The following is a 15,625-nucleotide window of genomic DNA, read 5'->3' as shown; positions in this document are numbered from 1 at the left end:
TTCACTATTATAGAAGATAATTTTGTTCTACAAAAAGTTGAGACATTCCAGAAGACAAGATTAATGAAAGGTGCGGGGCGGATTTTATTGGAAAAGTTGACTGTTTACCTAGTCTAGAAGTGGCTGCTTCATGCAGCTTGTGCCTACACACTTGGAATATTCTTCAGGTGTCAAATATTAACCAAAACGGAAGAAAAAAAACATACAGGAGGCAGTAGGATTCTCTGCCGCGTCTGAAGCCCGCGCCTTATTATGTGGATATAATGGATGAGGTGTTTGATTAGATTACGCAGCGAGTACAAGAACCCTGGAGGCATCTCGCGTCTTCCTCCAAGATCTCTATTGCTTTTTCTTTTATGCTAGCAAAAAAAAAAAAACACATAATAAGGGTTCTTTTTAAGCTGCTCAAGGAACTCGGCAGAAAGCAGAACGATGATAGTTGTTACGAGAATTTTTTTGCACGGTTTGATTGGCACCTTTGTGTTGACTATTTTATTGAAAAAAAGGATGAAGTCTTAAAGGGGTACTCCACTGGAAAACATTTTTTTTTTATTCAACTGGTGCCAGAAAGTTAAACAGATTTGTAAATGACTTCTATTAAAACATCTTAATCCTTCCAGTACTTATCAGCTGCTGTTATGATCCACAGGAAGTTCTTTTACTTTTTGAATTTCCTTTCTGCCTGACCACAGTGCTCTCTGCTGACACCTCTGTCCATGTCAGGAACTGTCCAGAGTAGAAGCAAATCCTCATAGAAAACCTCTCCTATTCTGTGCAGGTCCTAAAATGGACAGAGGTGTCAGCAGAGAGCACTGTGGTCAGACAGAAAAGAAATTCAAAAGGAAAATAACTTCCTGTGGAGCATATAGCAGCTGATAAGTATTGGAAGGATTAAGATTTTTTTTTATAGAAGTAATAAACAAATCTGTTTAACTTTCTGGCACCAGTTGATTTAAGAAAAAAAAAATTCCACTGGAGTACCCCTTTAAGTATCAATGTAACTAATTAAAAGTTTACCAAATGCAAACAATGGAAGTGTGCCACCACGTTCCGCAGGGTAGGTTCTCCTGGTTATATTGTACAGACCATTAGTAGGGGGGGGGGGGGGGGGGGGGTCACATGACAAGGGAAGTGCCAACATGCTACACTGCATGGTCAGATTAAGTAGAATCAGGGCTAGTAAAGCAAATGCAATAGTCACCCTGCATTGGAGAAAGCCTAGATACAAAGCTGGTTATGTAGACCTCACTATTCAGGACTTCGAGAAGTTATTTCGTGACCCACACCTGCTACAGGAGACATCTTTCGGAATGGGCAAGCTCTTATTGCTCCTCCTCCCCTCTCATAGCATGCTGACTCCGATTCTGTAAGGAAGAAGCAACTGCAGCAGCGCCCCCCCCCCCCCCTCCTTACCATGGAATTTTACAAGAAGTTTGAGTTAAAAGGGGTTATCCAGGAAAAAAACTTATTTTTATATATCAACTGGTTCCAGATTTCTAAATTACTTCTATTAAAAAATCTTAATCCTTTCAGTACTTATGAGCTGCTGAAGTTGAGTTGTTCTTTTCTGTCTAACCGTCCAAAGTAGAAACAAATCCCCATAGCAAACCTCTTCTACTCTGTGCAGTTCCCGAGACAAGCAGAGATGTCAGCAGAGAGCACTGTTGTCAGACAGAAAAGAACAACTCAACTTCAGCAGCTGATAATTATTGGAAGGATTAAGATTTTTTTTAATAAAAGTAATTTATAAATCTGTTTAACTTTGTGGAGCCAGTTAATATAAAAAAAATTAAATAATTTTTTTTTTTTTCCCGGAATACCCCTTTAAGTTGTTCCACGGCATTCTAGTGTCCAAAGTCCAAAGTTCTCATTCCTGCACCTTGCATATGAGAAGAGCTTTAATAACAAAAGGTTGTGATTGGGTCCCATGAGAATACAGGGATAGCTACACCACCATATTAAGGACTACTACACCCAGGAGCACCAATATCGCTTTCACTCGTCACCCCATGATGATTATCCTAACTTCCTAAGGACATGCTGCTCAACGGGGCTGCCAATGGAGCATTTTAAGCAAAGGCCTAAGGCAGTGTTTTGCAACCAGGATGCCTCCAGCTGTTGCAAAACTACAACTCCCAGCATGCCCGGACAGCCTTTGGCTGTCCGTGTATGCTGGGAGTTGTAGTTTTGCAACAGCTGGAGGCATTCTTGTTGGGAAACACTGCTATGGTCAATAGCCACCGTGTCATCTGGTCGCTTTTAGAGAGGGGGGGGTCACTCTGTGACCGATTTCCCCTGCATTCATGGGTGCCATTGGGTTGTTAAGCTATCTAAGGATCTAGTTCTCCAGGCCTGCCATGATAGTATTGCAGTATACTATTATTGCAGTGTACTGTAGAAGCATCACAAATTTAAGTCCCCAAAGGCTGTCCAGGCCATGCTGAAAGTTGTAGGTTTTCAACAGTTGGAGGCACCCTGGCCGGGAAATATCACAAACAGCAACCAGCAAGATTTTGAATGCAGCTTTGGTTGTGATCAGAGACATTATGTAACTGAAGATCAATGGAGCTACCAAAAATCATCTTCTCTTAATTAAAGGGGTACTCCGGTGGAAACTTTTTTTTTTAAAATCAACTGGTGCCAGAAAGTTAAACAGATTTGTAAATTACTTCTATTAAAAAATCTTAATCCTTCCAGTACTTATTAGCTGCTATATACTACAGAGGAAATTATTTTCTTTTTGGAACACAGAGCTCTCTGTTGACATCGTGAGCATAGTGCTCTCTGCTGACACCTCTGTCCATTTTAGGAACTGCACTCAGACGGATCCCTCCAAGGAACAGCCCAGGATAAAAGCAGCTCACAAGACTTCAAAGGTAAAATGGTTTATTTACCCGGCATGCAACGCGTTTCGCTGGACAACCAGCTTCATCAGGCATTTTAGGAACTGTGCAGAGCAGCATATGTTTGCTATGGGGATTTTCTCCTACTCTGGACAGTTCCTAAAATGGACAGAGATGTCAGCAGAGAGCACTGTGCTCGTGATGTCAGCAGAGAGCTCTGTGTTCCAAAAAGAAAATAATTTCCTCTGTAGTATTCAGCAGCTAAAAAGTACTGGAAGGATTAAGATTTTTTAATAGAAGTAATTTACAAATCTGTTTAACTTTCTGGCACCAGTTGATAAAAAAAAAAAAGTTTTTCACCGGAGTACCCCTTTAAAACTCTTTGCGGCTTACCAAAGATGGCGGATGGGTAAGGAGGTGTGCTTCATGGCCACCAGCACTCCACCTTGGTCCAGGTATAAGACGCTGTGTTCTTCTTCGAAGATCTAAAACGATACAAAAAAAGTTATAAAGAGATAAAAAACAAAACAACAAGATACATTCCTGCTGGCAGCGTCAGTATCAAACACTTCGTGTTCTCTGAACGGATCAAAGAGATGCGGCACAAGGTTCCCTTCAACATTCATGTGATCTGCAGGCGCTCGGAGGACAGGTACAAACTGGGAAAAGCCTGAGGCAAAAATATAGGGAAAAAAAGGGCCGTTTAAGGCAAATCAGTGCTCGCTGCTCCACTGAGGACCCCGCAGACGGCCCAGCGCCTCCGAGGTGTTTGTTAAGTAATTGAGATGAAATATTCATGAGATGAACTGGGAAGAGAGGAGGGAAGGGGGTCTGCAATAATGGGGAACAGAGAGGAGCGAAGCACCGGCATACTGATCCATCCACAGAACACAGGTTGTTTTATTTGTCTTTGTATCTTGGAAAATTCTACCAGGTTATAAAATAAAGAAAGAATGAAATGTATATTTCTCTGTTATATAACATCTTCCCTAAACTGTCTGGATATCAGAGCAACAAAAAGACTTGGACTGTATTACTTGCTCCTGCACTATGTTGTCTATTCCATCTATCTATCTATCTATCTATCTATCTCATATCTATCTATCTATCTCATATCTATCTATCTCATATCTATCTATCTATCTCATATCTATCTCATATCTATCTATCTATCTATCTCATATCTATCTCATATCTATCTATCTATCTATCTCATATCTATCTATCTATCTATCTCATATCTATCTATCTATCTCATATCTATCTATCTCATATCTATCTATCTATCTATCTATCTATCTATCTCATATCTATCTATCTATCTATCTATCTATCTATCTATCTATCTATCTATCTATCTATCTCATATCTATCTATCTATCTATCTATCTCATATCTATCTATCTATCTATCTCATATCTATCTATCTATCTATCTATCTCATATCTATCTATCTATCTCATATCTATCTATCTATCTAGCTATCTCATATCTATCTATCTCATATCTATCTATCTCATATCTATCTATCTATCTCATATCTATCTATGTATCTCATATCTATCTATCTATCTATCTCATATCTATCTATCTATCTATCTCATATCTATCTATCTATCTCATATCTATCTATCTATCTATCTATCTCATATCTATCTATCTATCTATCTATCTAGCTATCTATCTCATATATATCTATCTCATATCTGTTTCATATCTCTCTCTCTCTCTCTCTCTCTCTCTCTCATACCTATCTATCTATCTATCTATCTATCTATCAATCTCATATCTATCTATATATCTATCTATCTATCAATCTCATATCTATCTATATATCTATCTATCTCATATCTATCTATCTCATATCTATCTATATATCTATCTATCTCATGTCTATCTATCTCATATCTTTCTATCTCATCTATTTATCTCATATCTATCTATCTATCTATCTCATATCTATCTATCTCATATCTATCTATCTATCTATCTATCTCATATCTATCTATCTATCTATCTATCTATCTATCTATCTATCTATCTCATATCTATCTATCTATCTCATATCTATCTATCTATCTATCTATCTCATATCTATCTATCTATCTCATATCTATCTATCTATCTAATATCTATCTATCTCATATCTATCTATCTCATATCTATCTATCTATCTATCTCATATCTATCTATCTCATATCTATCTAATATCTATCTATCTACTTCCAGAAACAGGGCAGCACTGGAAGTTGCTGAAGGGTGCAAGCTATGGTTAGACTTGGTCACAGTCCCAAAGATTTTTACATGGCGTGCTGCTATTTTTCTTCATTTGGACATCTATCTATCTATCTATCTATCTATCTATCTATCTATCTGTCTATCTGTCTATCTATCTCATATCTATCTATCTATCTCATATCTATCTATCTATCTATCTATCTATCAATCTATCTCATATCTATCTCATTCATGACATTTTTATATACCACATGGACCCCTGGCCCAGGTCTGGCTCTGCTGCACCACCTTTTCTACCTCCATATTGGATTGTGTTGCTTTTCTATTGCTTCTATCTATCTATCTATCTATCTATCTATCTATCTATCTATCTATATTTATCTCATATCTATCTCATATCTATCTATCTATCTATCTCATATCTATCTATCTATCTATCTCATATCTATCTATCTCATATCTATCTATCTCATATCTATCTATCTTATATCTATCTATCTCATATCTATCATCTATCTCATATCTATCTCATATCTATCTATCTATCTATCTATCTATCTCATATCTATCATCTATCTCATATCTATCATCTATCTCATATCTATCTATCTATCTATCTATCTATTTCACATCTATCTATCTATCTATCTATTTCATATCTATCTATCTCATATCTATCTATCTCATATCTATCATCTATCTCATATCTATCATCTATCTCAGAAACAATAGGATAGCAGCACAGTCCAATGAGAAAAAAAATAAGAGGTGGTGCACGCAGAGCAGAGCCAGACCTTGGTCAAGGGTTCATATGGTATACAAAACTTTCATGAATCCGCAGCACTCTGAATTCCATAAACAAAAGTGTCACAGCAACGTTTCTGCCAGCTCAGAGCTTGAGAAAGGCCAGGTGAGCTGGCAAAAACGTTGCTGTGACACTTTTGTTTATGGAATAAACTACACCTTTTTTATGGAATTCAGAGTGCTGCGGATTCATGAAAGTTTTATTTGTCTATCTCATATCTATCTATCTATCTCATATCTATCTATTTCACATCTATCTATCTCATATCTATCTATCTATCTCATATCTATCTATTTCACATCTTTCTATCTCATATCTATCTCATATCTATCTATCTCACATCTTTCTATCTATCTATCTATCTATCTATCTATTAGTGATCGGGGCTCCATACGTGTATTAGTGACAGGAAAGATTGCCTACATACCTATACAAGATCTTACCCTAGCATAGCGGTCTGAGTTGTGCCAAAACCGCGCAATGATGGGCACGCCTATAGAGGGCATGCACTATAGTGAAGGAAAAAGATAAGGGAGGGTTGGGAGGGTTCCACAAACGACACGTGCTCCGCCCCTGTAGGAGAGGGGGAAGTTATATACACATTCCCCAAACCTGTTCCCAATAAGCCCCACCTGGAAGTGCAGGGAGCGATAATTACTTCCGCCCCTCGCACAAACACAGCCCATCAGGCTTTATACCTATCTCAAATCTATCTCACATTTTTCTATCTCATATCTATCTATCTATGTGTATATCCCACAGCAACACTCAAAGTGCTTATAGGATTATTAAAGAGTACCTGTCAGGATCTTGTTACATTTTATAATCCTCCCAGTTCACTGCCCCATCATAGTAAACCACCCCCTGCCTTTATTTTTTATTATTTTTTAGTTTTCTACCTTGATATCGCTCTGTATTGTCTGCTCAGTCTCAGTCAGGTTCACAGACTGGGAAGGGGCGTTCCCCAGCAGGCGTGACATCATCTGAAGCCATACAGGAGAGAACTTCCTTCCTCACTCTGCTACACACAGCCCAGAGCAGTTCAGTGTGAGATGAGCTATGATTGGCTAAGGCTGCACACACCCCTCAGCACTCCAGGCTGCATTTCCTCATTTTGGACTTCTGCCAGGCCAGCAGGAGTCCAAAGTCTGTGCAAAAGATGGGTGTAATGTGCTCTCGACAAGTAGGGAGACACCTAGTGGCAGCTTTTTTAAACACAAAGAAAACTTTTTTTTTTTTTAAACAAAGTACATTAGAAGTATTTTTTTTATTTACTATAAGGAGTGCAATAGCAAAAAAAATGGTTTTAATAACAGTGCCCATTTAAAGACTTTCCTACATTACTTCTGCTACAAAATCTACTCAAGAATTCTGTCCAAATCTTATACATTAAAGTCAAGGACTATGTAAACTTCTCACTGCCCTGTGATGTTTGTACTTCATATTGATGTGCACAGACAATTCCCAAAGTTGTTCCTGTTTTTAAATTTATGATAAGTAAAGGGAAGTCGTCCAGCTCACCACCGCCGCCTCCACGAAGACAGGTAAGTAGAAAATTGAAGAATGTCCAGCGCAAAAGCACGATGCAAGAAGATGATTTATTGTGAATTCACACAGCAAACAGCAACATGGATCATGGAGTAGAGTGACGCGTTTCAACAACCTTAGTCGCCTTAGTCGTACTCAGTACGCCTTAGTCGTACTCAGTACGACTAAGGAGACTAAGGTTGCTGAAAGCGTCACTCTACTCCATGATCCCTGTTGCTGTTTGCTGTGTGAATTCACAATAAATCATCTTCTTGCATCGTGCTTTTGTGCTGGACATTCTTCAATTTTCTGTTTTTACATTTACACTTGCATCTGGTTAGTTATTTGCACATACAATCACAGGTACCGTATTACCCAGACACTTACACCGCAGGGTACCCCAGGGTCAAGGACTTTAGTTATTGGACAGATCCTCAATCACAAAAGCTGATGTGACAACAGGAGGACATACAAGGTCCAACCAGACCACAAAGCGTCTGTGACACAATAGATTGTGTTAGGTGTACTACTACCCCCAGCCTTCCATGGGCACCACAGTGACATAATGCTGATGAAATACATAATGCTCATTTGTTTTTGTAAGGTGCGATGTGTGCAGAAATAAAGAAAATAGATAAGAGGGAAGCCTTGATGTACCTTTCAAGCACAGTATAGATCCTCTGGAAGAGGCAGACAGGCTCACAGATTTCAGATATCCAAGCCAAGCTCTCTACTTTACAGAACACTAGCTAAGCTTTGCCTCCACTTTCTATGTTGTGTCCTGGTCTCTCTGCTACTAGAGATAAACTAAGGTTAGACAGCAAATTGCAGAGAAGTGAGACACCTAGTGGCCAAGACTTTTGGAGCTTTTTATTCTGGGGTAAAGAGTCATTTTTGGTAAATTAAGTAATTTGCAAAAATATTACAGGTAACACGGGCTATTATATGAAGGGAAGTTTTATAAAAGGACAGTGACCCTTTCTAGTATGATGCTATCTGGGCTGCTGACTTTTGTACACATTATGAATGCAATTCTTTCTGTTATTATCTATCTCTATTGTTTATTGTTTTATATCTCAGAAGCTTTTGTTAAACTATATACTGTACGGTACTCCACTGCTCAGCGCTTGGAACAAACTGTTCCGAACCCTGGAGCCGGGAGCTTGTGACATCATAGCCCTGCCCCCTCATGATGTCACGCCCCGTCCCCTCAATGCAAGTCTATGGGAGGAGGCGTGACAGCTGTCAAGACCCCTCCCATAGACTTGCATTGAGGGGGCGGGGTTTGAAATCATGATAGGGGCAGGGCTATGACGTCACAAGCTCCCGGCACCACCTCCAGTGTTCGGAACAGTTTGTTCCAAACGCTGAGCAGCGAAGTACCCCTTTAAAGGGGTATTCTGGCCAAAGGCATCTTATCATGCCACGCCCCTTTGTGACATCATGCCACACCCCCTTCTTTGATGTCTATGGGAGGGGGCGTGATACTTCCTCCCATAGACATGTATGGAGGGGGTGTGGCGTGATGTCACAACTGGAGACGTGATGTCATGTCACCCCCCTCGTGACATCACACCACACCCCCTCCATTTATGTCTATGGGAGGGGGGATGCGCCCACCCATAGACATGAATGGAGGGCGCGTGACACTTCCTCCCATAGACATGAATGGAGGGGGTGTGGCGTGATGTCACAACTGGAGGCGTGATGTCATGCCACCCCCCTCTTGACATCACACCACACCCCCTCCATTTATGTCTATGGGAGGGGGGATGTGCCCACCCATAGACATGAATGGAGGGGGCGTGACACTTCCTCCCATAGACATGAATGGAGGGGGTGTGGCGTGACGTCACAATTGTAGACATTACATCATGTCACGCCCCCTCTTGACATCACACCACGCCCCCTCTGTTCATGTCTATGGAAGGGGTAACGCCCCTCCCATAGACATGAATGGAGGGGGCATGTCATGACATCATTAGGGTGCATGTCGTGACGTCACGTCTCCAGTCCTGGAAACACAGAGGTTTCCGAGCCTAGAGCAGCAGCCTGGCATAAAATGCGGCTTCTGCACAAAAATCAAGCGGGGTCCCATGGACGTGCCCCCCACAATCAGACATCTTATCCCCTATCCTTTGAATAGGCGATAAGATGTCTTTGGCTGGAATACCCCTTTAATTTTTGTACGTCTACTATGATTGTGTTTCAGGCTGTATATTCTTATATTTTTTATGAGACACTGACCAGATGCCCCCGCTGTGCCGTATCTCTTCCCTTGGTCTCCTGGCCCCGGCCGCACACAAGCTATGTCTTCATTAGGTTTTAGTATTCCGCCAGCCCTGCATTATTCTGCATCCTCCGCCTGGGGCTGGTGACAGCCATCACTTGCCCTGCGGAGTTCTTGTCATTCACAGGGTCAGCACCGGAGAAGTGTTTGTTACAGGTAGCATATGTTACCATTATATTTACCTGTCTCCATGTATTCCCGGCATCGGAGGAAATGAACATGCTGATATCACTCTCAGTTAACTCTGATCCAATGTTCCCTGGAGAGACATACAGGAAGATTTCAGGGGATGGGATAGAGTGTAACATCCATAACACGTGACATAACTATATCATTCTGGACGGAATCAGACATATCATCATATAGACATACTGTCGAGCTCCTTCACATACAGTATATAGGTAAAGACACCACCTCATATACAGTAGATCATAGATAACCTCTTTATATGCACCAGAGGTATAGTTTGTAGCTTCTGGGCCCTAATGCAAAATCTGCAATAGGGCCTTATATGCCATTTATAATACTAGTCTCTTATGGGGCAGATGTGCTTTGTGGCCCTCTTAGGCACCAGGGCCCCGGAGCGACTGCTACGACTGCTACCTCTATAGCTACGCCCCTGATATGCACTGAATAGACACGTTATTTGAGCCCCTATCAAGTAACACAGTAGACCATTTTTGGCCTAAAACCTACAAGACTATTGGCCCATTCAGAAAGGATCAGTTTTTGCAGTTGCCGCACATCAGACTGAGGTCCCGACATGTTCTGAACAGCATTTTCTACATTTTCTACCATGAACAGATGAAGTTGGCCACATTGCCTAGATACTGACCTACTGTCCAGAAATCTAACCACAGGTATCAGAGGAATCAGTGTGGTTTTACAGAGATCTGGGACCATTTGAGAAGCCAACGTATCTTCACAGTGATTTGGATTTCATCACAGAGTTTTGTATTCATCTGGCTGGGCCATGTTTGTCAACAGTGATCTGGATCCATCTTACCAGATCATGGTTCACAAGAGATCTGGACCTGACCAGGCCATGTTTCTCCATAGAGATCTGGATCCATCTGACCAGATCATGTTTCTCCACATAGATCTAAATCCATCTGACCAGGTCATGTTTCTATATAGAGATCTGGATGCATCTGACCAGGCCATGTTTCTCCATAGAGATCTGGATCCATCTGACCAGATCATGTTTCTATATAGAGATCTGGATCCATCTGACCAGGTCATGTTTCTCCACAGAGATCTGGATCCATCTGACCAGGCCATGTTTTTCAACAGTGACCTGGATCCATCTGACCAGGTCATGTTTCTCCATAGAGAGCTGGATCCATCTGACCAGGCCATGTTTCTCCATAGAGAGCTGGATCCATCTGACCAGGCCATGTTTCTCCACAGAGATCTGGATCCATCTGACCAGGCCATGTTTCTCTACAGAGATCTGGATCCATCTGACCAGGCCATGTTTCTCCATGGAGATCTGGATCCATCTGATCAGGCCATGTTTCTCCATGGAGATCTGGATCCATCTGATCAGGCCATGTTTCTATATAGAGATCTGGATCCATCTGACCAGGCCATGTTTCTCCACAGAGATCTGGATCCATCTGACCAGGCCCTGTTCCTCCACAGAGATCTGGATCCATTTGACCAGGCCCTGTTTCTCCACAGAGATTTGGATCCATCTGACCAGGCTATGTTCCTCCACAGAGATCTGGATCCATCTGACCAGGCCATGTTTCTCCACAGAGATCTGGATCCATCTGACCAGGCCATGTTTCTCTACAGAGATCTGGATCCATCTGACCAGGCCATGTTTCTCCATGGAGATCTGGATCCATCTGATCAGGCCATGTTTCTATATAGAGATCTGGATCCATCTAACAAGGCCATGTTTCTCCACAGAGATCTGGATCTATCTGACCAGAGCATGTTTCTCCACAGAGATCTGGATCCATCTGACCAGCCCATGTTTCTCCACAGAGATCTGGATCCATCTGACCAGCCCATGTTTCTCCTCAGAGATCTGGATCCATCTGACAAGGCCATGTTTCTCCACAGAGATCTGGATCCATCTGACCAGCCCATGTTTCTCCACAGAGATCTGGATCCATCTGACCAGCCCATGTTTCTCCACAGAGATCTGGATCCATCTGACCAGGTCATGTTTCTCCTCAGAGATCTGGATCCATCAGACCAGGCCAAGTTTATCTACACAGATCTTGTTCAATATGACGCAGTTGCCAGTCATGATCATCGCATGTGGGTGAAACCACACCTGCATGTGATGACCAATAGCTTCACAATGATGCTTATATAGCCTGGGATTGAAATTAAAGGAGTACTCAGGTGGAATTTTTTTTTTTTAATCAACTGGTGCCAGAAAGTTAAACAGATTTGTAAATGACTTCTATTTAAAAATATTTATCCTTCCAATACTTATTAGCTGCTATATACTACTGAGAAAGTTCTTTTCTTTTTGAATTTCTTTTTTTTTCTGCCCACAGTGATCTCTGCTGACACCCCTGTCCGTATCAGGAACTGTCCAGAACAGGAGCAAATCCCCATAGCAAACATATGCTGCTCTGGACAGTTCCTGATACAGACAGAGGTGTCAGCAGAGAGCGCTGTGGACAGAAAAAAAAAAGAAAAAAGAAATCCAAAAACAAATTAACTTTCTCTGCAATATTCAGCTGCTAATAAGTACTGGAAAGATAAAGATTTTTTAATAGAAGTAATTTACAAATGTGTTTAACTTTCTAACTTTTGTTTAAAGACCCCTTTAAGTTGTTAAAATAAAGCAGAAGGTTCGCTGGAAGTTATATGTTCATGCATTGGCATATCACCATGAACTGTGCCAGAGGACAATTTCGGCTCTGCGACCTCTATATCAGTGTTTCCACACCAGTGTGCCTCCAGCTGTTGCAAAACTACAACTCCCAGCATGCCCGGACAGCCAAAGGCTGTCTTAGCATGCTGTGAATTGTAGTTTTGCAACAGCTGGAGGCACACTGGTTGGGAAACACTGCTCTATATATACGGCATATCGCCCTATAAGACAAAGTACCTGAAGCCACAATGATGCCTGGAGCTGTATCTCGGCTGGCGATGTTACCAGTTGTGTAGGGATTTTCTGACACCTTCAAGTGTAGATGTAAAGAACAATATGGCTGGAAAGGAAGAATAGTACAGACTGTTATACATGAAGATGTTGTCTTGTCTAGTCTAACACAACGCACAATGTGTAGTTAACCAGGGCCTGTGGTCTACTGAGCCCCTTCACTTTCAAGTCATTAGATGAGATAGCTGGTGCCGACTATATCCATACTACACAATTACTTCTCTCCATGACCATCCAGCCCCTACATTGTTATCTGGATCCTCGACAACCAGAAGACATCTTGGACTTGTGTCCAGGGCCGGCTCTGCCTATAGGCAAAATAGGCAGCCGCCTAGAGCACCCTCTTGATGGGGGGCACCGCTCTGCATACCACAAGAAAGTTAGACAACCAGCATCCAAATCACTTGCTCAGCAAGCAGCATGAGGAGGGGGCTTGTTACTGTGTATCACTCTAGTAGTAAGGTGGGGCGTGTCAAAGGGCGGAGCCAATGGATGGAGTCAAGGGGGCGGTAAAATTAGCTTTTGCCTAGGGTGAAAAAAAACCTTGCACCAGCCCTGACTGTGTCACTTCTTGTCAATGTATGACCATAATGAAATGGATCACTTTATAAACTTTTTTCATCGGGCTCACAGAGTTGTCTCATAGGGGCAATATTTGTAATGTCCGTCTATTTGTTTATGTATTTTTCTGTTTAGGTGTGTATTCACACATTAGGATGTTCTAAGCAGTTTGCTAATTTCCCTTGATAGGGAATAGTTAAATGCTCTGAACCAATGAGAACTCAGGTGGGGTTTTTAAACCAGAGTTCTACTGCATTCTGGTGATTATTTGTGCAATAAACATCTATGTCTGCTTGAGCATGTACCTTGTATTTATCTTGTCATGTTATCTGAGTTTTAGTCATGGTTAAATAGTTCTGTTTGTTGTAGATTTTAGTCTGTGTTACATCTGTCGGTTTTTAGGATTATGTATATTCCTGTTTGGTATCCTGGAGTCTATTCAGACTCATCCGGTTCTGTCTAGTGTATACTGGAGTCTATTCAGACTCATCCGGTTCTGGTCTAGTTTCGGGTTTTATATTTCTGTTTCCTACTCGGTCAGCATCCTGATCACACGGTGGATTGTGCCCGCTGGCTAGTAGTCTGTTTGTCTTTATTATGCTGTCTACTCCTTTATTGGAGTGGGTGTCCAGTTTTTTCTGTTCTGTGTCCCAGAGTGAACAGTGTTCTATGTTCCTGATCAGTTTGGTGTTTTTACATTCAGTTCTTCTGTTCATCCCCTGCATCTCTTGGATTCTGCTGTATACTTGTTACATACCTAGTCTTGTTCATTTTATCATATCTGCCATTTATCTGGATTCCGGTTTATGAACTGTTTGTTAATAAACAATATTCTGCCATGTTTTGTATATTTATATTCTGTCTGGTTTATCTGGTTGTCTGGTAGTTTTTCCGTTCTGTTTCTGGCCTGTGTCCGACTATGTTTATTATTTGTTTTTACGCCACTGCACTTTAGCGCAGGGAGGGACCGGCTCCAAGTTGTTGATTCACCGTTTGGGGTGGATGGGCAAGTAGACAGGGAGAGTGTATATAGGGACAGCTTAGGGCTCACTCTCCCTGTCCACCCAGTCGGTCATGACAATATTCAGTCCATATGCCGTATTACAGGGGAGGTCCCCACCCCAACCTCCCCTCCATTAGCCAAAATGAAGAGCCACATGTAGTACATAGTGTTGTCATCTTTCTAGGCAAAAAATATCGGCCATGCTAATTTACATAATTAATTATATATGTGTGACATCACAGGATACACATATGTATGTGAAATTTTGTTCTATTCTGACCCCAATAACTTTTTTATTTCTCCTTATACGGGCCTGTATGAGGGCTCATTTTTGGCGACCCAATCTGCAGTTTTTAACAGTAACATTTTTATGTGTCTTTTTGATCGCTTTGTTTTATTAAATTTGGGAGTTGCAGTTAGTTACTAACTAAAACTCCCAGCATGCCCTGCTCAGCAGTTGCCCCAAACGAAAACTACAACTCCCAGCATGTTGCACTATATATAGTAGTATATAGTATAGGTCAGTGTTTCCCAACCAGGGGTGCCTCCAGCTGTTGCCAAACTACAACTCCCAGCATGCCTGGACAGCCTTTGGCTGTCCGGACATGCTGGGAGTTGTAGTTTTACCACAGCTGGAGGCACCCCTGGTTGGAAAACACTGGTATAGTATATGGTGCAACATTCCGGGAGTTGGAGGACTGGTTGGATAAACACCGGCCATTGCATGGCTAGTATTTTTGATATAAAAATACTGGCAGGGTGGCCAAAATACCGGCTGTGCCGGTAAAATACCGGCCAGGTGGCAACCCTAGTAGTACATGCATCAACTGAATGGACACTACAGAATTATACATTTCCCATATCACGGCCAAGGTTTCCTTCAGCAAAATCAACAATTTCCCAGGGGTGTCCTTTGAGGAATTTTATAGGATTAGATCAATATGGCTCCTTTATTCCAAAAAACAGCAACAAACCTGTCCATGGTTTGCCTGGTATTGACATGAATGTAAATGAGTTGCAATACCACACACCCCCTTAGAACAGGCGTGGCACTGTTTTTGGAACAAAACAGCCATTTTTATTTCTAAACTTGTGCAACCCCTTAAAAGGGTATTCCGGTTTCAGAAAATTGTATATATCTCACCTCTAAATATATACCTTTCTAATAGAGAGTTAGCACAAATGTATCTGGCTTCAGCATGTTTTTTCCTGATCCACCCCTTTA

The 15,625-nt window shown here is 41.5% G+C and overlaps 1 protein-coding gene across 4 annotated transcripts in view; it reads right to left on the bottom strand.

Moving 5' to 3' along the window:
- The window catches only part of SORCS1 (sortilin related VPS10 domain containing receptor 1), a 762,471-nt gene that overhangs the window by 123,967 nt on the left and 622,879 nt on the right, over positions 1–15,625 (bottom strand). For all 4 annotated transcript variants that reach the window (XM_056530949.1, XM_056530951.1, XM_056530952.1 and 1 more), the window contains exons 11-13: positions 12,783–12,885; positions 9,886–9,962; positions 3,237–3,328 (exon numbers count right to left, since the gene is read on the bottom strand). In XM_056530949.1, coding sequence (XP_056386924.1) covers positions 3,237–3,328; positions 9,886–9,962; positions 12,783–12,885 — 272 coding nt within the window. The remainder of the gene's footprint in view (positions 1–3,236; positions 3,329–9,885; positions 9,963–12,782; positions 12,886–15,625) is intronic.

Source organism: Hyla sarda, chromosome 7, assembly GCF_029499605.1.
Source record: "Hyla sarda isolate aHylSar1 chromosome 7, aHylSar1.hap1, whole genome shotgun sequence".
NCBI lineage: Eukaryota > Metazoa > Chordata > Amphibia > Anura > Hylidae > Hyla > Hyla sarda.
The sequence above is the reverse complement of the archived record's forward strand: the minus strand, read 5'-3'. Positions and strand labels throughout refer to the sequence as shown.